This window comes from Balaenoptera physalus (genome assembly GCF_965194825.1).
Source record: "Balaenoptera physalus genome assembly, chromosome: 1".
Classification (NCBI taxonomy): domain Eukaryota; kingdom Metazoa; phylum Chordata; class Mammalia; order Artiodactyla; family Balaenopteridae; genus Balaenoptera; species Balaenoptera physalus.
Genome location: NC_138882.1, coordinates 175,978,130 through 176,002,000, shown reverse-complemented (window position 1 = coordinate 176,002,000; position 23,871 = coordinate 175,978,130). Strand labels below are relative to the sequence as shown.

The 23,871-nt window shown below is 45.3% G+C and overlaps 1 protein-coding gene across 6 annotated transcripts in view; it reads right to left on the bottom strand.

Moving 5' to 3' along the window:
* Window positions 1-19,685, bottom strand: part of PAFAH2 (platelet activating factor acetylhydrolase 2) — a 40,462-nt gene extending 20,777 nt beyond the window's left edge. The window contains exons 1-9 of one of the 6 annotated variants that reach the window (XM_082423217.1): window positions 19,461-19,685; window positions 13,606-13,747; window positions 12,484-12,637; window positions 11,606-11,702; window positions 7,515-7,583; window positions 6,990-7,131; window positions 5,927-6,040; window positions 2,142-2,233; window positions 564-734 (exon numbers count right to left, since the gene is read on the bottom strand). In XM_082423217.1, coding sequence (XP_082279343.1) covers window positions 564-734; window positions 2,142-2,233; window positions 5,927-6,040; window positions 6,990-7,131; window positions 7,515-7,583; window positions 11,606-11,702; window positions 12,484-12,637; window positions 13,606-13,695 — 929 coding nt within the window. In that variant the 5' untranslated portion in view covers window positions 13,696-13,747; window positions 19,461-19,685. Of the gene's footprint in view, window positions 1-563; window positions 735-2,141; window positions 2,234-5,926; window positions 6,041-6,989; window positions 7,132-7,514; window positions 7,584-8,786; window positions 11,562-11,605; window positions 11,703-12,483; window positions 12,638-13,605; window positions 13,748-19,460 lie in introns of those variants that run through there. The other 5 variants (XM_082423218.1, XM_082423219.1, XM_082423220.1 and 2 more) reach the window with 5 other exon arrangements.
* Between the last annotated feature and the right edge of the window lie 4,186 nt (window positions 19,686-23,871).

Here is a 23,871-nt window from a genome sequence, read left to right as displayed (position 1 = left end):
ACTGCGCCACCAGGGAAGCCCTAAAGTTCATTTCTTAAAGTCACTCAAAATCTTCTCTCTGTGAAGAATGTCTCCTAAAATCAAACCATCTGACAGTGTTGATGATGGAAGTGAAGAGAATGTGGTTTCTCTCAGGCAGAGAATAGATGGCTCATGGAAGATACCTGAATTTAGGTATTCAGGAAGGTCTCTAAAAATCCATCTTGTGAGTGTCAAAGGTCTACTATATCCAGACTCTTCAAAAGACTCAGTAAAATTCCCAAATGAGATTAGAGATTCCTGGAGTCCACCCAGACCCACACCTCTTCCTCTCTAACACATAATCCCATAATACCCTGTCATAAAGTCATATAAACTAGTGAATAAATCACTGTAGGTGGAGCTAAGTGGAGAAGAAGGACAGATATGAAATTCCAAAGGAATTAAGATTTTGAAATTCAGGAGGTATTCATGTATTCTATCAATGGGTAGAACTTCTGGATAATTTAGAGGAAATTACGGGAGCCACAGCTGAGTAGAAAATGGAGAGGACACTGGGGATCATGACCTTGGAGTTTACTCACAGGACAGTTATGATCCTGGATTGGTCATGCTGGGCACAAATCTTCTTCATCAAGTTGACGCTCTCCATTGTCTGGAATTTCTCAGCATTGATGAAAAATATAGGGCCTCGGGCCGTGGGGTAAAAGTCACGTTCCAGAGGAAACATCCAAGCATCCAGAGCCACAGCACACCTGGAACAGGACCAGACATGTGGAGCTGCCATGTAGAAACTCAAGCAAGAACAGTTAGGGTAGTTCTCCCTTCAGCGGGGTAAAAGCTCAGAAAGCGAGGAAGGGGAACCAGGGCCCATACCCTTCAGTTAGGATCTTGGTTAGAGATCACTTTTACCTGTCGCCAAAAATCCTTCTAGATTTTTAAACTCTCTGAAAACAAGGATCAGACCTCCTCCTTCTCTTGGATCTACTCTCAGGCAGCTGACTTGAGTCACACAGAATGGCACTTCATTCATTTACTCATTCGTTCATTCACCTCATCAAGTACCTACTATGTGCTTAGCCTTGTGCTGTGGATCTAGAGATAAATGACACAGTTGTTGCTCTCCTGGAGCTCCCAGAATAGCAGTGGAGATAGAACACACAAGGTAGCAAAATACAGTTTAGTGCCCTGATTGCACAAGCTGCTAAGTAAGCCCAGAGCATACGTGGCAGGAACGTCAGGGAAAGCCTCCTTGGTGCCACAACTCAAAGTCATGGCCAGTTTGTCCAGCAGTAATCTCTGTCACCAAGGGCAACACTAAGGCCCTAAGATTAGCATCCTACTCTCCCCCACCCCCAATGCTCCTCCAGTCTCCTCCATCTCAATAAAGAACAATCATCTTCCACTCAAATGATGGACACACAGATGAAAAACCTTGATTCCTCTCTTTCCTTCACCTCAAACATCACTAAGTCCTGAAAATTCTAAAACCTATCCTGACTCCCTTCACTTCTCTCCACCCCACTACCTCCATCCTAAAGCAAATCCCTCATTTCTCACCTTGACTCTGAAATAGCCTCCAGTCTTATCCTGCTACAACCCACTCTTCACATAGTGGTTTTTAAATGTAAATAAGATTTTTCTATACTTAAAATCTTTCAATGGTTTCCTGTCATACTTAGAATAAAATCTAACTTCCTTACGCTGGCCAAAAGGCCCCATGACCGGGCCCCTGTTTATCTCCCTGATCACACCTTGAATCGCTTCCCCCTCGCTCACTATGGTCCTCCCACACTGAAACAGCAAGTTTCTTTCCACCTCAGGGCCTTTAGCTGTTCCCTCTGCCTAGAATGATCTTCTCCTAGACCTTTATGTGGATGGCTTCTTTGCCTTTGAGTCTATCTTATGTCACTTTCTCCAGGAAGCGTCCACATACTCCAGCTTATTAGCCTATTTTACTTTCTTCGGTGCACTTGGGTGCCAGGGATTTGATTACTTGTTTACTAGTCTCCTCCCACAGCAACATAATTCCATGAAATCAGAGACCTTGCTTTCTTCTTCACCACTGAATCCCCACCTCCCAAAACAGTACCCAGCACAAAATACATGCTGAATGAATGTATGGTGTGTGGAGCTAACAGCAGCATCACTGGGAAACTCACCGAAATTGGGTCTCCTTGGCCAAAGCCAGAATAGCTGTGGCCCCTCCAAATGAATGTCCCATTACAGCCACACGGCTCATGTCAATGCTGCCCTGAAAAAGCCAGGTCAGAAACACAGGGGTGCATTTTTAGGAACTCTTCAGGGGCAAGAGGAAGAAACAGTGAGACAATGATGCAGAAACACAATACAGTGGGCGAGACCTCCAAAACCACGGTATTAAGCGCCTCTTGCCCACTGGAGAGCAACGGGTCAGGCCATCCCTGGACTGAACAGCCTTCTGTAGGCAGGAATTCTGAAAACCACATTTTTCGTCTTTATTTTAATAATCTTGCCACCTATAATATCTGGGCGAGGTAGATATTCAAATATCTATGAATAAATGAATAAACAGAAATTATATGACCTATCAGTACAAGAGCATGTTAAGAATAAGAACTCTCAGGACTTCCCTGGCAGTTCAGTGATCAGGACTCAGCGCTTTCACTGTGGTGGCCCGGGTTTGATTCCTGGTCAGGAAACTAAAATCCCGCAAGCCGCATGGCGCGGCCAAAAAAAAAAAAAAAGAATAAGAACTCACTTCATTTAGATCCTTGCCTTATAACCAATCCAACCAGAGGGATGGATGACACATGCGCCAAGTCAAGGACAGAATGGGGGCGCTCCTACTGCCCCTCCACTTTGCTCTGAAGCAGGGACTGCTTGTACCAAAACCAACTCAGGTTCTACCTCCTCCGACATCTGTCCTGACTTTTATCTAGCAAAGTGAGCCTGCTCGCTCTAACGTGCTCTGCAAGCATCTATTTCTGGTTGTCCCTAGAAGCCTTCAGGACATGGCTATATAAAAAACCACTGCAGCTGCCTGCTAAGGGGCTCAAAAAATCGCTCCAGGATTTGCTGCCCAGCCTCTGCCCTGAACCCATGCTTTCCTTTGCTCTTCCCAACTTCTATCCCAAGTTTTTGTATCTAAATTCTCCCCTCTTTGCTCAGTACCTTTGGATTGGTCAAGTCCTCTTCAGCTTTTTTAATAAGTTAATATATTTACATAACTCTAAAATCAGGAGTATATAGAGAAGTCTCCCACCTACCCTATTCCCTTTCCACACAGTTGCCCACTCCCTACCCAGACAGGTAAGTTGCTTGGGTCTTTGCAGAGCTTACTTATGCCTACACAGGTAAACATGAATATATACTTTCCCCCCTTTTACACAAGTGGTATTGTATCTTACTTTTTTTTTTTTTTTAATTTATTTATTTATTTTGGCTGTGTTGGGTCTTCGTTTCTTCATCGTGGTGCGCGGGCCTCTCACTATCGCGGCCTCTCCTATTGTGGAGCACAGGCTCCAGACGCGCAGGCTCAGTAGTTGTGGCTCACGGGCTTAGTTGTTCCATGGCATGTGGGATCTTCCCAGACCAGGGCTCGAACCCGTGTCCCCTGCATTGGCAGGCAGATTCTCAACCACTGCGCCACCAGGGAAGCCCTGTATCTTACTTTTTTTACATAATAATATTAGTACATAAAGGGCTTCCTTATTCTTTTTTACAGCTACATTTGATTTCACCATAGTACAGACAGCTAGTGATCACCAAAACTGTTCTTCTTCCTGGACACACAGCTAGACTCTATTTCCCAGCAGTTAGATGTGGCCTTGTGACTTGATGTGAGTGATAGTGGTCTTGTGATAGAATATGAAAGTGATTATCTCCATTTACAGGCATGGTCTATAAAAACTCTTCCATACAAACCTCCATGCTCTTTCCCATTCCTGGCTTAACGTACATGGTGAAGTTGGGTTTCACAGGTGGAAGAGGGTAGAGCGATTAGAAGAAGGGAGCCTGGATCCCTGAGTCAGCCCTTGCATAGAAGCACCCATTTTGGACTTCAGGTGGGAGAGAAATAAATTTCTCTTTGTTAAGCCACTGAGATTTGGGGCTTACATGTTATAGCAATTAGTATTATCCAAAATAATACATCCATTGTTCCATAATCTATTAAACCAGCTGTGGTCACTTATGGGTGAACATTTAGGATACTATCAATCTTTTGTTATTACAAACAACACTGGGATGAATAACCTTGTACATACGTCATGTTACATGTGTGCAGGGATGTATAAAATAAATTCCCAGAATTGGAAATTGCTGGGTCAAACACTATGTGTATTCGTGCTGTTGAGAGCTATTGCCAAACTGCCCTGCATGGGGCAATCTGTACTCACTCTGGCAATGGAGCAGAGCCTACTTCCCCACAGCTTTGCCAACAGGGTGAGTAATCAATTTTTGGATCTTGCTCAATTTGATAGAGGAAAATTCACTTAGCTTTTTTCATCCTGTATTTCTCCAAAAGGCTGCCTCTTAACTAATCCAACTACACATAGCCCGCCATCCCCCACTGCCTGTCTCAGGCACACAGGCCCACAGGCCTGAACTGCAGTGCCTGGCCCTGCTTATCCAGTGGGGACTGATGACATACACCATATAGCGGGCAAAGCTCTCTAGATTTCAGGTCCTGCCTTACCTATTGGCCATTCAGGCTGATGTTTCTTCCTGGAAGACTTTTCCAGAGCCTTTAAAAGATATTTTCTAAAGAGGCTTTGGGGCACACCGCATAGGCAAAAAGCCCCAGTTTAAAGTTTGACTCTACCACTTGCTTAGCTGTGTAACCCTGGGCAGATACATAGCCTCTTAGATCCTTGGTTTCTTTCTATGTAAAGAGATAACAATGCATATGTTTGTGAAAAGAGCTCTTATCATAGGAAGTCCTCATAAAGGAGTAATTATTATATATTTATATATATATATGTATATACCATCCTCACTCATACAATGGAATATTACATGGCTATTAAAAATCATGCCATAGAAAAATATTAACTGGAATAAGAAGACATTCATACTGTTTTGCTAAATGAAGAAAAAGGCCACAAAACAGCTTGTATTAAAGAGTAACATTATTGTTTTTAAAAAAATGTATCTTAAAAGAACTGGAAGGACAAACATCAAAATGTCCAAAAAATTCCGTTTCTTTTTCCTTCATGCTTTTGTGTGATTTCTTGGTCCTCTAAATAAAGCCTGAGCTACTTTTGAAATTACAGAGGAAAGGACTGGATAGGGGAGGAAAATGTGCCTTCACAGGCACCAAATTCCATGGGGGTACAGTTTCTCTCCTCCTGGGGGGTTCTTGGGATTCCTTTAAAGGCAGGAACGAGCCTGCAGTAGACAACACACATTGTATGCGGCTCCATAGCCCTTCCTTTGTGGAACAAACCATCACTCCCTCACCCATGCGGCCCCGTGGGGCTGTCAGTCCTGGTGCTCAGGTTCCCCTGACCCGGAAGTGGGTGTATAACGTAGGCAGGCCAACCAGAATACCCTATCCCTCTAGCACAGTGACTGGCCCGGAATGGGCATGTGACCCAAGCAGGCCATGGCCTTTCCAGATTGCTGAAAGCTACCAGAGTTTCTTTTCCTTTTAGGTCTGGAGCTGAGTTGAGATGCAGGCTTGGAATATGCCAGCAACCACCTTTCTTGCCTAATGGAGAGAGTCTAGTGAGAATGAAGCCCATATACACAGAGTGGAGCTGAGCCGGGAGAAGGGAGAGAGTGCCAGAGCTTTGATGACAATGTTTGAGACCCTGGATCTAGCCAATCTGCTTTTGGTCTTCCTACTTAGTTGGGCCAATAAATTCTCTTTTGGTTTAAGCTAGTGAGTTAGGCTTCTGTTATTTGCATCAAGAAAGTCTTGATGAATAAAATGTGCTCCAGGTCATACCAACCGTTGCCATACCTTCAAGGTCATCAGATCCAACCCGCCAGGCACGGTGTTGAGGACAGTCTGCCCAGCAGCGGCCTCTTGCAGGACAGTTAACACCCTCAGGCACTCGCTTACCCTCTGATGCACCTGCAACAGACAGTCCCAGTGGGAGCTGGAATACCGCACAACCATCCAGCGGGGATCTCGCTCCCCTACAGAGCCGAGGAAGAACGCAGAGATGATGTGCCCATGCACATCTCAGCCAGCACTGCGGTCCCCACACCCTGAGAAAGGCTTAGCTCCCTCAGAGCCACTCACGTAAGCTCCACCAAAGAACACAACGAAGTCAGCCCTGCTGTTCAGACTCTACCTACCTACCCGTGGTACACAGGGGTATAATATGGGTACACAGTGTGCCATATGAAAGCACTTTGACAACAAAAGGACACAAAAGTGCTCCTATCATCAACCCAGTACTGGATTCCACTTGCCCACTTATAGCACATGTCTATTGTTTTGGTCTGCATAGCACTCACCTGGCCCCACTTCTCCTGTTAACCCTGACTTTTGAGGATTGCCCCTCCCCCAAAAAATTTAGCAATGTATTTCGGATGGGAACTTCGTATTTTGGTACTTCTCCCCAGCCTCGGAGCCTCTATCCAGGATTTTTCAACTTGCAACTTGGGGTAGAAGTGGGGGACAACCCCAAAACAGCCCTATTCTCTCAGAGGGTGAGGGCAAACATATGCAACCTCATAAGGTAAGCCAGTTAGCAGATGAGACCAACCAGCAGAGGGACAGAGATAAGAGTGAAAAACAAGTCCCAATGGCATTTGAGTCTGGTTCTCGCAGTCTTGCCCTTCCCTTGTCTGCTTATATAAGCCAACCAATTCTCCTTTTTGCCTAACAAGCTTAAGTTGGGTTTCTGTCACTTGCAACTGTAAGAGTCTTGATTAATACCTCATTTCTCTGATGTGACAAGCTCAGAACCACTATGACCAAGATATCAAGAGAGGTTAGTTCAAAGTCTTCTTAGTGAGTGTTTTATAGTGAGGACAGGCTTAGTACCTCTCCCTCCCCACTGGCATAAGCCTACCTGGCAATTCCGAACGTGGAATTCCTTCTCCCCTTCCTCAATTTGACGGTGGGGGATCCATTCCTCCTCCAGTGACTCGCCGTTGGGCTGGTTCTCCTCTGGGGCCTTCTTGCAGAAACAGGTTGCCGCAGCTGACCCATCCCTGCAATACATGTGCCATCAGAGAGAAACCAGAAGACACTTGGACTTATTCCTCCCCTTTACCAAATCCTCCTTTTCAGCCAAGACATTCTAGATTATCCTTTAGCTAATAGGGAAAAAGATCGGGGGCACACATAGGAGAGTAGAAAAAAATGTGGATTTTGGAGACTGACCTGGGTTTGAACCCCAATTCAGCTATGTCACTTTCAGCAAGTTATTCAACATCTTTGAACCTTGGTTTCCTCACCTTTAAAATGAATATAATCCCTACCTTACATAGTGTTGTGAGAACTAGAAATAACATATCTATAGGGAACTAGCCTATACCCTAGCCCACTGCAGGCACCCAACCCATGATGGTTCATTGTGAATGTCATCCCTCACCTGTGCTCTGGTACAGCAACCACAAAGCCATGGGAGGCCAGCTCCATGCAGAAGGCTGAATACAGTGTCCTAAAGATCCAGGAAGGAACCGAGAGAAGTGATCAAAAGAATGGCCTACCCTTAGCCCCTAGTCCAACCATGCTCTGCTAGTAGCCATCTCAAAAGATGGAATGGAGGAAGTTTCATTTGCAGCAGCCCTTCCCTAGGAGCTTTTTCCAGCCAGCATACCCCTGCTCTCACCAAGGCTCCAGTGTCCTCCTCCAGGGAGCATGTGCAAGTCAATCCACCGTGTTTTTCAACCCCATACACTGACGCATCTCCTCCACCTCCAACCCCAAGAGTTTGGCTACTTCAAACAATTGCATTCTTATTGTCTATATATTGTATGTCTCCCAAATTAGTTGGTAAGCTCCTTGAGAACAGGGACGCTGGCTATTTCTTTAATATGCAAATATGCATCTGTGATTTAGCATGTGGGTTTTTTGGTCTGTCCTCCAATTTTCCAGAAAAAATATGGCAGACACTGCTAATTGCCTACTCCAAACACCTATTTTTCCCTTCCTCCTTAATAACAGAATCTAATTTTCAGCTGAAGACACTGTCATGCAAAAAAATATGACATTATCCAGCCTCTCTGCAGCCAGGTTTGTCTGTGTGATTAAGTTCTAGCCCAGCAATAGAAATATAATGCTATCCTCCTAAGTAATTTAAAACTTTCTTGTAGATATATCTTAAAAAGTAAAAAGAAACAGGTAGAATTAATTTTAATAATATATTTTATTTAACCCAATATAGCCAAAACATCATTTGAACATATAATCAAAATTTTTAAATTAATGAAATATTTTATTACATTCTCTTTTTCTTTTCATATGAGGTCTTTGAAATCCAATGTGTGTTTTATAATTATAGCACATCTCAGTTTGGACCAGCCATATTTCAAATGTTCAATATGCACATGTGGTTAGAAGCTACCAATAATGGACAGAGCAGCTCTAGTCAATGGGATGTAAGCAGTTGTGTTATATAGAACTTTCAGGAGAGTTCTCCCTTCCTATTGCATAGACTGCGGATGTAATGGTTAGACCTAAAGCAGCCTGGGTCATGAGATACCCTTAGAGATAGAAGCTACATGTCTAGTTTTCTGACAGCTTTGTAGAACTATCATATCAGCTCTGTCTACCTCTAACTTTCTTTTTATCTGAGCAAAAAATACATTTTCTGTTATTTAGGTCACTATTGTTTGGGGTTTTTCTGTGAAATACAACTTACTCAGATCCTAATTGATGCGGAAAGTCAGTGCCTTAAGTTTCTTTTCACCTTCTCTCACTTCTCTCAGGGAGGCAAAGAACTGGACTTGAGAGCCAGAGATTTCTGATCCCTTCCCAGTTTAAACTGTAACTTTGGACAAGTCTGCCTTTCAGAGCCTGTTTGCTCATCTGTAAAATATGCATCCCCCTCCCCACGTACATCACAGGACTGTGTGGGAACCAGAGGAGACAGAGGCACATTACAAATGGCTAGGTAATGTTTAAATATATATACTCCTCCCTGGGATGGGAAGCCAGAGGTCTGTGACTCATGGGAAGGATTTCAGGTCCTGAATTAACCACGGATGCAACAAGAGGAAACCATGTCCCTTTACCTCCCTGCCCCTTTTCTTGGAATTTCACTATGGTTAATGAAGAGTATTTATAACTGATTCACCCCAGTCTATTGAGATCTGAAGCCTCAATACAGACTCTTAGTCCAAAAAGACCACTCTAAAGTCATGTGTTCACCTGCTCTCTCTATAAAATACCTATCAGCTTAGGAAATAATATTTCTTAGCTTCTCTTCCCCACTAGACTACAATCTGAAAGCAGGGTCTCTATTTTATTCACTACTGCATACCCAACCCCAGCATAGCACATGGCAGGTACTAAATTTACTGAATAAGAAATCAACATTGAAAACCATCTTGGACTTCACTGGTGGTGCAGTGGTTAAGAATCCACCAGCCAATGCAGGGGGTACGGGTTCGAGCCCTGGTCTGGGAAGATCCCACATGCCACGGAGCAACTAAGTCCGTGCGCCACAACTACTGAGCCTGTGCTCTAGAGCCTGCAAGCCACAACTGCTGAGCCCATGTGCCACAACTACTGAAGCCCGTGCACCTACAGCCCGTGCTCCGCAACAAGAGAAGCCACCGCAATGAGAAGCCTGCTCGCCGCAACTAGAGAAAGCCCGCGTGCAGCCATGAAGACCCAACGCAGCCAAAAATAAAAATAAATTAATTTTTTAAAAAAAAGAAAACCATCTTGCTGCCTTTCTAGCCTCATCTCCACATCTGCTCTCCACTTCCTGCCATGCGCTACAGTTATGTGAATCCATATTCAGTCTCCTCTACTGGATGCAAATTCCTTGATTTGTTTATCTCTATATGTCCCACCTTCTTTTCATGCCAAGGAGCTGGCACAGAGCAGGTGCTCAACAGATATCTGCTGAACATATGGAACCTAGCAAAACATAAATATTCATTGGGAAACTACTATTTTCCAGGTAATGCCCTAGGCACTGGGAAAGATAGAAGACAGACATGGTCTCTGCCTTTGTGGAGCTTACAGTCTAGTTAAAAAGACAGACATTAAAGAATAATCACATAAGTAATTAATTCATTACAATTATGTTAAGTACTGAGAGGTACAGATTGTCTTATGAAAGCACACCACCGGAAAACTTAACCGAATATAATATAGGGGTCAGGATGGGTGTCCCTAAGAAAGTGACACCCAAACTAAGACCCTGAAGGTAATTTGGAATTAGCCAGGCAAAAGACGAAAAGGAGGAAGAGGAAGAGAGAAAGGAGAACAGCAAGTATTCCAGGCAAAGGAAACAGCCACAAAGCACAGCACAAATGAAATCCCTGAGGCAGAAACTAACATAGTGCCTTTAGGGTTGTTTGTCTGGAGAGCCGGAGTAGGGCAAGTAGCAAGCAACAAGGCTGGAAACTTTGTCCTGGACCTGCATTCAGGTAAGCCAATGACAAGAGCTGAATTAAGTTCAAAGTGCTATTAAAAAGATCTAGATAGGGAAGTTACATTCATTCATTCATTCAACAAATATTTATTGCACATCTACAATATGCCAGGCACTGTTCTAGGGGCTGGAATGACAAGATCATATTTGGTTTTAAAATAGATCTGCCTGGCTACAGTGTAGACAATGGTTTGGGTGGAGGTGGGAGGTGTGAAAAGGCAAAAATAGATGCCTTTGTGTAACACTTTGGGACATAAACTAGACTTATACGTTGATGAATGAACATACAGAGAGAATATTCACAAGCTTAAATAAGAACGCATGTACTACAGTTATTAAGCTATGTATATAACACACCAAGGTGTAAAAATCAGAATTCATGGGGAGAATTCTGAATGGATACTGACTTGTAAAACTTGGACCAGTGTTTCCCGAAATCTGGTGAAAGAGATCTTACAGCTCATCACCCCACGATCCTCCACGTAGAGAGACAGAGAGGAAAGCTGGCAGGCGTGTGCACCTATTAGGTGCCTGTCTGAGTCCTCATAACCCACACCGTGGGAGCGGCATTCCATTTGACAGATGAGGAAATCTAGGTTCAGAGAGTTCTACCACAGTCCCGAGCTCACAGAGTGCAGTGGTATGGCTGAGATTTACAGCTGAGGCTGGGGGCTCCACGGGAGCAGGAGCGAGTCTGTCCTCATCACTACGCCAGTGCCCCAGGCCGAGGTGCCCTCAATGTAGGTTGAATAAATGACTCTCTGACCATAAAGCTCAAGCTCCTTCTAGTACTTCTGGGCTGCTATAGAGGAAGAAAGCTAAAAGCAAGTATTTATATAAATGCTGGAACATGAGAAGCCAAGGATATAAAAGGCTCCACCCACCGGGTGAAAGGGGCCTGGGGGAAGGCCTTCTAGAGAAGGTGGACCCAGTGCCTTGGGATGAAGCACATGGTAGATAAGAAAACTGGCAAATGGAAATATGTGTTTCCCTGACCTTTGAGAATAAGCTAAGACTCAGCAGCTGCAACCAGGCAAGGAATATGACAAGGTCTGGGGCAGAGCAGCTCTTACCTGAAGGCTCCCAGGCCATGGGAGAAGATGATCAAGGGGTATCCAGAGTCCTTTGTCTTAAAGGGGCCATTCCAGCTAACAGGCAGGCGACAAGATCCTAGCAGAGACAAGGGCTATAGCATCTCCGGCTGAATGCGAAGGGCAGCCTGGGCACAGGGGTGATGAGGACATGTGGCCCTCCTCGCAGAAGAACCACCTTTTGCCCGAGCAGCCCAGGACAATCAATCACCTATTCTTTCCCCTTTTCTCCCCTAGGGAGCATAAACACAACAGAAAATGGGCAGATAAACCCAAAGGGGAAGTACTGAACAACTTACAGGGTAAGTCCCTGAGATGCCAAGGCAACGGGTAGAGTTCCTAACAGTGGGGCCTTTGGGGAAAGGGGATGATTCAATGTCATCTGACCCAGAAGAGGGAGGAGCTAGAGAGGCAACTGCAGGAGACAGTATGCTCCTTGGCAGTTAAGAATGTTTCTTTGATCTACACTATAGTTGGCACAGAGTGGAATTAATACGTGCTGGGTAAATGAGTAATAGCCACCATCCATGGAACACATTCTCTATCCCAAGCACTGCACTAGAGTACATGTTTTACATACGTCCCACACTATAACCCGGCAAAAGTATCAGATATTCAGACACATTTTAAGTAACTTGCCCAAGCCCCACAGTTAGTAAATGATAAAGTCTGGATTCGAATCCAAGACAGTCTAACTCTATAACCAAAGCTCTTATGTACATAATTCTCTCCAACTCTCCATACCACACTGGCTAATGGATGCCCCACTACAAAAGGGCTGGGCAAAGCAAACTGTAATGTACTGTGTCTGCCTTGGGATCTCCTAGGAACATAATCAAGCAGCTGGGAGAGAATCTTACCCACAGCCAGGTTGAACAGCAAACCCCCCCAGCGCTTATTAAACTTCAGGTAATCAGCCAGGCCAGTGAAGTACTCATAGCGGGGAATCCACAGGGGCTTCTCTGTGGTCTCCTCTGCCTCTTGGCAGGGGTAGAAGAGTCGAAAGAAGCTCCCCTGTAAGGAAGAAAAGAGAGCAGCTGCTCAGAGCAAGAAGCCCAAGCATGGCTAGATTTCCCAACAGACACATTCAGCAGGTGTTTGGGGCACCAGCAAAGCACCAAAACAGGGAAACTCTACCTTCAATTCATATAGCTGAATTTTGTATTCAGAAAATCCAGAAAGAAGCAATTTTATGTTTAGCATACATGCAAGGCTTATGTCATTTCAAACAGCCAACTGTATTTTGAATTACATCTGAGGGGTACTACAATATTCCCAATGCTTGAGATATCAAAAGGTTTAAATCTGGCCCTGAGCCCAGGCCTGGAGGAGTCCCAGGAGCGAGGCATTAGCCCTCATGCTGAATGGGGCGGCACTGGTGGGTCACCCAGGACAATCCTCCAGGCTGGCCCCTGGGAAGCAACAGCAGCACACTCATTTTACACGGGAGTAGGTGAGAGGTTACCAGGAAGTATGTGCCTCTCACAAGGGAGGGGGGAGTTCAAGGGTCAGCAGAGAATAACCTAGGAACTGATGGAGGGAAAGTCCCGAACCAAAGTACGAGAGGGAAATAGACAAAGGCAGGAGAGGAAAAGAAGAAGACTGTCTTCCTACCTGGGTCAGAAAGTCAAAGGTCAGTGGCACACGGTCCACTGCTCTTCCTCTCATACGCTCAGATTAAGATGAGATCCAAAACCTTTCCAGGATCAGGCATCTGCTCTCAAGACATCTGAGAGCTACCTTTGAAGCTAGAGACCCCATTTCCTCTGAGCCAGAAAAAGAACCCATAATCTCTTGTCTATTGAGATGCTTCTAATTGGAAAGAGGAAGAAAAAGGTCAGGGAAAAGAGACCTAGGGGCTCTACAACCAAATCCAGACCAGCTCTAACTCAGTTTCCCCCCACCTGGAATTGCAGCATCAGACTCACTATCGATAAGTCCTGTGCAGACAGAAGCAGCGGAGGCATGCTGGAGACACTTACCTGGAGACTCTGACCCTCCATCACATCCCCACAGCCTACAAGGTGGGATCCCGTGACAGGCGGAAAGCCCACGGACTGGTTGACCCCCATTTCATCACCAGTTGAACTGAACAACGACTTGGGCCGTGGCTGAACTTGACGGCTAGAGGGTGGAACAAAGAACAGCCTCTTGCTGGTTTCCTCTCAGCTTCCTGTTGCTTATTCGTGTCATCTGCCACCCCTATCCACCCCTCCTTATCACCCCTCCTTCCCGCCGGTGACTCAGTCAATCTTCCACATCATCCACTTTGCTACACTGCCTTTACTAAGGTTTAGGGGCTGCTTTTTCTGTTGTTGGTGGTGGAGAGGTAAGGAGATGGTCATGAAAAGGAAAGAGAGCCTCCATACTCCTCAAAACCCACTAACAAGTGTTTATTCAGCACCGATTATGTGCCCAGCACAGCAGTAACTGCTGCACAGACTATAACACAGACCTCATGAAGCTAAGAATAACAATAACTACTACCATCAATTATTTACTCTGTGTCAGCACTGAACTAAGCTTTTTACATACGTTGTGTCATTTCATTCTCTCAATAACTGTCTGAGGGTTAGACCCTGTTTTACAGATGAGGAAACTAAGGCATGAAGAGGTTGAATAACCTTCCCAAGTCACACTGCTTCTAGGTGGCAAACTCGGGTCTGTCTAATCCAGACCTGAGCTCCTAACCCTCACTGATCCTGCTCATGGGGAGACTCAGTTACACATATACAAAATCACTGCCCGAAACTATTAACTATAAAGGCACTTATGCTGGGCCTTGAAATATGAGGAAGATTTTAGAGGTAGGGGAGAAGAAGGAAAGCATTTCTAGAAAGGACATAATGTAAGAGCAGAAAGGGGCAGAGATACGGAAGAGTATAATGTGGGCAGGAGATCAAACAGGAGCCTTCAACATGGCAGGTGTGCATGCTCTGACTAGAAAACATTCCTGTAACGTGGCTGCTTCTTAAATTGGGGTTAATGCCACTGCTCTCCGTCCCTCTTCAATCATATCATCACAGCAACATCACGCTTTACTCTGTGCCAGGAACTACACCAAGTGCTTTACATACATATATTATTTAATTAAATCCTTACAACAATCCTCTGGGATATGTATTGTTATCTCATCTTACAGATAAGGAAACTGATGCTTAATAAAGTTAGGTAATTTACCCAAGAACATAAAGCTAGCAGAGCCAGAATTTGATCATAGGCAGTGTGGCTGTGACAGTGGAGAATGTGAGCAAACTTCTTGATATCCACTCTATCCTGCCCTCCTACACAGAAGCCTTGTGACTTGGGTGGGGCTGATACCTCACTAACTTCTAGAGTTGGGCCAATCATCCCTTGGTATCCCCGTCAGTATCCGGATGACGAGTGGGCTCATGACATAAGTTGGTCCAACCAGAGTAAAGCCCAGGACTTTGGTTTGATGGTTGAGGGTGGAAAAGTTCTTTCTTGTTTTGAGCTAGAGTGATGTGCGGATATGAAGCCTTGAACTGTTGCAGCCACTCTGCTACCTTTTGGATGAAGCTACTTGTGGAGGATGGCAGAGCTGAGAGAATCATAGAGAAATACAGTCATATTTGTGAAGATTTTAAGAATCTCTGGATTAGATTGTACCTGAAACCTGACCCAGTCCTAGACCTTCTAGTTACAAGAGCCAATAAATCCCCTTTTTTATTTAAACCAACTGGGTTTAGATTCTATTGCTTGAACCAAAAGCACCTAAACAGAAACACTGAGTCCTGAGCCACATTTTCAGTCATTACATTATTCTGCTTTCTTTAAGATGCTCTGGGATGGATCAGAAAGTTCAGGTCAAAGCATGCCTGGGCAAGAAGAGAACTTAGAGATCATTTCTCCTCACAATTATCCTCTGCACCACCACCCCCCTCAGCCCAGTATATAAATGAGCTTTACTGATGAAAAAATCAAGGTTAACAGGTTATGAGAGCTGCTCAAGAGGTTAAGTGAGCTGCTCAAGGTCACCAGAACTATTATTACACACAGATCTCCTCATTTCCAACTTCCAATTGTCTGATCTAATGGAAAACCCCAGACAACCAATAATACTAATGCCATTCTATTTAACTTTGGAAGATAATAAGTGATATTCTTTCTACTACAGACTTCTTCATTTTGTTTCTCTGAAGCAAATTTAAAAATAAACCTAATTCATTTTAAAAAGAAGCTAAGCCCCTGATGCAGTCAGTGGACTATTCAGCCAAAAGGAAGCTGAACGTATGCTGCTTAGTCTCAGACCCTGACCTTTTCCCCTTGAGGGCAAATGTACAGAGGACCCACGGCGGGTGGGGAGGGGGCACAGGACATGGCACCCACATGACAATGAAGCAGCGGCAAGTTCTCACTGCCATAAAAGTGGGTCAGACAAAATACTGTGGGAGTTCCAAGAAGAAAGAGAGCTCCTTTAGCTTGGAAGTGGAGGGCAGGGGAAGATGGGAAGACTGACTTTCGAGTAGAAGAATGTGTGAGCAAAGGCACAGAGGTGAGAAAGCACACTTGAGAAACCTCGAGAAGTTCGTGATGGATGCAAGGTGAGAAAGGAGGATGTGACCAGATTTGGAGGGTAGCAGTCCCTCAAGTGCTAGGCTAAGGCGTTGGAATCTACTCTGGAAATGAGGTCGTGCACATGGGAGATATAAAGTCTGAAAGACCCAAATTTGAGGCCCAGCTCCTTCGCTGCCTAGCTTTCTTACCTTGGGCAAGTTACCTGATCTCTCTAAGCCTGATTCCCCATCTGTACAATGGGAATGCTACCCATCCTCATAAGGTTGCTATGCAGATAAAATGAAATAATGCATTTAAAGCACCTAGTGTAGTACCTGGCTCTTAGGAAGTATCCAGGAAATATTTGTTGATTGTGTGAAAAGTAGAAACAATAGGATCTGGCAACTAAGTGGATCTGGGGAGTTATGGGAGAGGGAAGAGCCAAAGACGAGTCAGGTTTCAAGACTCGGTGACCAGAATGATAGTAACTTCTTATAGGAAGAGATGTTGGTCTTAACCCGAACAGAGAACACTACGTGAGATAGGAATCGGGATGAGGGCACTTGAGAACAACCAAACAGAAGGGGAGCAGAACTCTCTGGCAGTCCTGGAAAGTTTCTGGGAAGGTCATCAACTAAATTAAATTTGGAAATAAATAAAAACTAAAGAAGCTAATTGACCAGAGTGAGGCTAACATGAAAATGAATCTGCATTCCCTGGGCTCATACTGACTGATGCACAAGTAGAATGGGAAGATGGGAAAATCCAATCTGACTTGCACATTTTGCCTAAGAAACATCCACACCGAGCATCCAGAGTCATTTCTAATAAATGCCATGGAATTCTCCAAGGAAATCAGCCCAGGTGTCTCTACCTTCTTTGGCTCACCTTATCTAAACAATTCGCGGTGGTGCCTGCCTAAAGGCCTCTCTATCCATCCAAACCTGTCCCAACCATCAAAGCCCAGTGAAATCTCTGGTCCTCTGTGAAGCTTTCCAAGTCCTTCCAACCTTCCCTCCTCTCAACTCTGAGTACTGTCTGCCTCCCTCACCTGATAACCAATCACAGGCTGCCTCAGGACAGCTCTTTAATTAGTATGTATTCTAGCAGTTTTCAATCAGTAACTTGCCTCCAATAAGTGGTCCAAGTAGAACCTAGATCAGAAGTTCCTGAATCTCTTATCACAATCAACTGGAAAACTTTTCAAAAATATAGGTTTTAGGGCCCCCATTGCCAGAGGTCAATTAGTTTATAAAGCTTCCCAAGCTTTCTGATCCCCAAGGTTCAAGAACCTCTGGTCCAGATGGTACCCAGGATTTTTCTTTTATTCAGACGTGTGCATGCAGCAAATATTTACTGAGTGTATATGGTATTCCAGTCCACCATTTTCATATTAATGAAATGATAATGACTGTGATACCACTTGGTTTAATCCCCATGGCCACCTAGAAGCATGTTTCTGCCAGTTACTAGGCTTAATGCAGTGCCCTGCACATAACTGGTCTCAATAGTCAGTTTATCCAATGAATGCTATTTAATTTTTTACACATGTATGCCTTATCTCTTCAGATATGCTACAGAGGTAGGCTGTGTTTTACATTTCTTTGGAGTCCAAACCATCTATCCTCATGCTTTCTCCACATAGTAGGGACCCCAAAAATGCTTCCTTTATTTGGCTTTGATTTAAACCCTCTCAATTCCTTAATCTCTGTCTTTTTGATCTAAAAATTAGGCTATATGGTATAGTGGGGGAAAAAAGGCTTTGGTGACAGTCTGAACTCCACTTCCATCACTTAATTGGCTGTGTGACCTTGAGCAAGGTCCTTCAATTCTAAGCCTCTGATAACTTCTCCACATGATAGAAATAATAAATCACTCATGAAGTTGCTGATGAGGATTAAATGAATGTATGTAAAGCACCTGACATATAGAAGGCACTAAAACCATAACAAACTACATGACCTCTCTCAGCCTAAGTTCCCTATAAGTAAAATGAGGACATTTCATAAGTGAAAATTAATAAGAAAAGTGACATTGCCTAGGGCCTGGTACATTTTAAGTGCTCATAAAATGCTAGGAATTAATTAACAATGCTATGGCTCTCTTTCCTCATACCCAGGTAAGCTTTTTTTTTTTTTTTCTGGGATTTTTGTGGTTTTCTGGATTAAACCCTTTGACAAAATGGTTTCTTTCCTCCTGGCCTTTTCGAGTCTGAGACACCGCTCCCAAAACCAGCGTCTACTAAACAGGCCCAGAAGCGCCCAGAGGGAACGGATAGGGCTTACACTGCAGCTGTCCATCTCCTGCTGGGGCCCCGTTTGCAGTGTTCAGGGACCACCCTTCTGCCAGCTGTGCGGACTTTTCATCACTGGCTATTTCAGGACAGAGTCCGAGACAAGCACTTCTCTGGGGTTTCCTTCCAGACAAAGCTCTTTGGAGTCTTAAAGCTCATTAGTCTGTGGTCTCTGGGGAAGTGAGGAACTAACATCCTGCTCTCAGAGAATGGAGACACCAAGTGCTCAAGGGGCAGGTTTGAGCAACAAGGGGACAGAGCTATAAAAGGAGCCAAGAGTTTTTCAGAGCATTAATAATTATAGTAAAAATAATCTCTCGCTTGTGGAGGCTTTACAGTTTATAAAGCACTTTCACACGTATTAGCTTATTGGCTCCACAACACTGCCTAGAGCTAAGACGGAGAGAGCAACTGTCATCTCCATTTCGTATTATGGGTTGGCCAAAAAGTTCGTTCAGGTTTTCCGTACCATCTTTCGTAAAAATCCGAACGAACTTTTTGGCCAACTCAACAATAGCTGAAGAGAGTGAGTCCCAGAGAGGCTGTATGATCTGCCCAGGGTCACAGAGCGAGAGAGCTGCAGAGCTGGAATAAAACACAGGTCTGCTGACTTCCAGTCCTGGGCACTTCCGTGGATTGTGAAGAAGGAATGGTGACCCTTCTTTCACTAGTATGAAAACCAGGAAACTGAGGGTAAGAGTGAAGCACATAAAAAGTGTGTGGAGCACAAAGAAGGCCACGTTTCAGAGAGGTGATGCCGTGGGCTCGGGGTGGGGCTGTGGGCTCCGAACGAGAGAGCTCACCGTGGGATTCCAGGGGCGCCGGGAGTGAAAGCGCAAGATGATAGTGGGAGAATAAAGGGTGAGGGCGGATATTGGAGGTGTCTCAGTAGGAAACAGAAAAGATAAAAGATTAATGTGGATTAGTCTGGGATTGAGACAAGAAGTCCCCTCAAACCGGGCTAGAATGCGAGCAAGTCTGCAGACCCCTCAGTCCAGAATAGAAGCTTTCTCCAATCAAACTTACCCAGTCAAGTTGACCTCTCAGAAGCAACCCAAATGGTCAACTCGACGGAAACGGGAAACTGCCCAGGAGCCAGTGGCCCTTTGGTAGTTGTAGTTTCCAGAACTCGAAATTAGCGCTTAAAAGCATTTCCCGCCTCTCTGTCCGGAACTATAACTTCCGAGGTGCACCGCGCAAGATGGCACATTACGACCCGCCCCCCAGGACTACAATTCCCAGAGTTCTACACGGCCCCTCGTCTTGGTGTGAAACCGCCCAAGGCCCGGAATGCGGTGCGATTCCTCCCCCTGGTGGTCGAGGAGCCGCCACCACGATTACAAAGCCCGAGCGGAGGGTTACGGCTTATAGTCCCGGTTAGTAACCCTCCGCCTCACCGTTCCTCAAATAATTCCTGGGCGTGCCTGGAGATAGCCTGGGCTTCGCTTTATTCTCAGGGACGTGAGGAGGAGGTCTGAGCTTGTTTTGTGTTCTCCACCTTGTGCTTCCAGTGAGAGTATAAGACTGATCATTCAAATTAAGGGCGCATTTCCCACCAACTTTACCTGTTGACACTTGTGGTATTCCATTGTCCTTCTTCAGAAACTCATGGCCAAGAACTGAGAGGAACCTGAGAGATTCCTCCCCGCCCCTCCGGCCCCAGCCCTTCCATCCATCCTCACTTTGCTGACACTATGCTGATTCTTAGGGACACACTGGTGAACAAGTTACTGTCGCTAGCCTCGAAAGAATTCACAATCCAGCGGAGGATTCCGACAAATGAAGAATTACACGGTGATACGAGCTCTAATGGGGAAGACGCAAGGGGTTATAGGAGCCTTCTTGAAAGGCAGCACCTGCCCAGGCTTGGGAGAAATGGGACGGTGTCTTCAAGGCTTCTTGGAGATCTTAGAGAAATGTTAAAATTGAGAACTGAAGGAATAGGACTTAGCCAGGAGTACGGGGAGTATGAAGAATGTTCTACACTCAGGCTGGAGCACAGAGTGTGAGGGATGGGATAGAGAGGCACACCTGAGGAGGGAGGCAGGACCACATCCTCAGGAGTCTTGTAAACTTCCATGAGAAAATTGGATCATCCAGGCATCTCAGAAACTTTCAAAGGCTTCCTACTACCTGCTGAATGAGGTCCCAACTTCTCAGCTTGGCATTCAAGGTCCTCCCCAAACTGCACCCCCCACCCATCACCACCACGTACTCGGAAATGTTGCTCCTGGTGTTCTCTGACAGGAATCGCCTTTCTTCAGCCCTTCCCCGCCCCCAGCTACGGTCACCTCCTCGCCAGTCTCAAGATGTAGCAGGTTCTCAGGTTCTCATTGTTACCTCCGCACGTTTATTCATGCTCTTCTCTCCACTCTTCCCTGCCTGATGGCCTATCTAATCCTGTTCTTCCTTTAAAATTCCTCTAGATCCTCCCTCTCCATGAAGCTTCCCTGATTCCCCTCCAGTCCCAAAGGACCTCTGCCCCCTCTCAGTTGCTGGGATATTTGTGTGCACCTTTCGTTTGGGGGCTTATGTCACACCACTCTGTCCCATCTCCTAAGTGAGAGGTTTTAACTCTGCAATCAATTGTGAGTTCTTTGAGGTCAGATGCTGAGTCCTACAGCTGATCGCTCCACCCACCAACTCACATACCCTCAAATCACCAGTGTCCAGATTCCATGCTTCAGGCTTCTTTAGAGTCTCCTCTCCTCTTGACACACTGTCACCACCACCATCCTTCCAGGGACCAAGATAAAGTCATCAGGAGAGAGTGATGGCAGCACCGTGTGTGGTAATCAAGCCCCGGATTTAATTAAAGCTGTGGTTGGTGGTGGTGATGGCAGAACAAAAAAAGCTTAGTGCAGATCAGAGATGGTTCTCTCTGGCTAATTAATCAGTGTTCTGCAGCTGGCCCAGAATACCCAGGACTAACTAGAGTCCCTGGTCCTGAGAGGGACAGCTGGAGTTTGCTTCTCTGTCTCCTACTCCCAGACTAGGCCATACTGGGGACGTTTGCTGGCCAGCTAAGTTTTAAACTTCCCAGGGACAGGGATGTCACAGCCTCCTTTACCTCCTTTGTCACTGTTAGGAAGATCTACCTTGGGCCCAGACTCCTGTTGCAAAATAAAATACTTGAGTTCAATTGCATTTCATTCCAATCTAGTCTTTTTGGGGATAAACAACCCAAACGCTCTAAGTTTTCAGCAAGTGGTTGATTTTACAGGTTTTCATTATAGATCCCATCCTCCAACAGTTCAAGGATCTCTTCTGGTTGGCTACCATCCCACTCCAGCCTTTACCTTGTTGCTAAGTTACTTTAAGTTGGCATATGAGTGACCAGCTTTGGATTTCCTCTTCTCCCCACTACATGCTGAAGTTGGTGGACAACACTTTTTAAAATCAAACTATAATATGCATACAACAAAGTGTGTGAAGTGCACTAATACTAACTGTCCAGCTCAACCTTTTTAAAAAAAAAAAACATTTGATATAGCCATCACCTAGTCTGAAATGTAGAACATTTCCAGTGCTCCCAAAAGTTTGTCTCATGTCTCTTCTCTGTCTTCAATCACTCACCCCCCAGAGGGAGCCACTGTTTTTTGTTTCCTATCATCTCATTGGGACCCAGTTGGAGTCTGGGTGAATCCTCTTTTAACATCCTGTTAGCAGGTAGAGTGTATATGCTTAATAAAGATCAAGAACAATAACTGTCCTACTCTATTATTGTTACTATAATAACAATAATAAGCACTAGAAATCAAGCAGTGAATAGAGAGAGTAATTCCCTACTCACATGGTGCTTTCATTCTATTGAGGGGAGACAGATAATAAGCAAGCATATAACCAAGATAATTGCCTACCATTAAGTGCTCTAAAGGAAATAAGATGCTTTGATGGAGAATAAAAGGAGTGAGCTACTCTCAGTAGGATGGCCGGGGAAGCATTCTCTGAGGAGCTGGCGTCTGAGCTGAGCCCAACCATACCTACCATTTCTTGATTATCTACTATGTATTAGACATGTCATTAGGAACTTTCAAATCCTTTACCTCATTTAGTCCTCCTGGGAAGTATGTCATATTCTTTCTGTTTTTCAGACAAGAAAACAGAGACTCAAAGAGGTAGTAGCAGACAATGTGGATACCAGCCTCATAGCCCCTCAACCGTTCTCTGAGCCCCCGGTGTGGTGGTTTCCAGCAGCTGAGAGCCCCTGCACTCAAAGTCCCACTTGTGTCTGCTTCCTTGCCCGAGGGCTGTCTTAGGCATCTATGAACCAGGAAGGGAGAGGCACGTGCTACCCACCCCAAGGGCAACCTTCGGCCATCATGGAAGTTGATGACTCCCCATCCTTAGATAGGATGATTCTGAGGTGCATTTCACACTGTCTCTTGAGTTTCCATGGGGAGCTGAACCCAGCTGCTCACAGCAGCAAGCTACACATTAATACTCCCCATATTATTTCTCCCCTCCCTGCGTCACTTTCTCCATGCTCTAACTTCTGCTTCTTGAAATCACCTCCTAAATAAACTACGAGCACCCAAGTTTCAGGGTCTGCTTTTGGGGGAACTCAAGCCACCCCCTTGCTCCAAGCACACAAAAGTGCTTGGGGACATAACATTCTCAAATTGTGCCACGCCCTGTCACCCTCTATGCCTTTGCAAGTGCTGTCTCCTCTGCCGAAACATGTGTTGAATCCGTTGTGGTCCATCCAATGTCCATGACACTCCATCCCTGCCACCCTCCACCTGATGAACTCCAGCTGCTAGTGTCCAGCACTGGCAAGAATCATGTTTGTGCCAAGTGCTTGGCAAACCCTATCTCGTTCAGTTGACACAGAGATTCTGAGACATCGGTAGTACCATTCTTGATTTGCAGGTCAGGAAACAGATTCACAGAGGCCAGGAGACTTACCCAAGTTTTATAGTTAAAAACTGGCAAAGCCAGGACAAAGGGAATTCCCTGGCAGTCCAGTGGTTAGGACTCCGCGCTTCCACTGCAGGGGGCACAGGTTCGATCCCTGGCTGGGGAGCTAGGATCCCGCAAGCCACACAGCACGGCTGAAAAATAAATAAATAAAAATTTAAAATCTAGGACCAAAATGCAGATCTACCTATTCTACTGCCTTAACCCTTGGCTGGAGAGAAAGGATAGGAATCGGGGTCTCTAGAATTGTTCCAGCATTTCCCCTCTCAGAGAGGGGCCTAAATGCACAGCTGAGGGATGCCCCCCCGACCCCGAGGTAGTCACCAGAGCCTCAGCTGGGAGGAGCAGAGACTATGGAGCCCAGAGGAAGGAGGCCAGGTTGAGGGGACTTCCTACAAACAAAGAGGCTGGACATCCTGCCCACCCGCCCCTGGGAGGGGAAAACTGGTAAAGGCATTACTCTTTCTACTTTCTGGCTCCTTCCATGGATTTGGGAGTTTACTTGGCCTTGGCAATG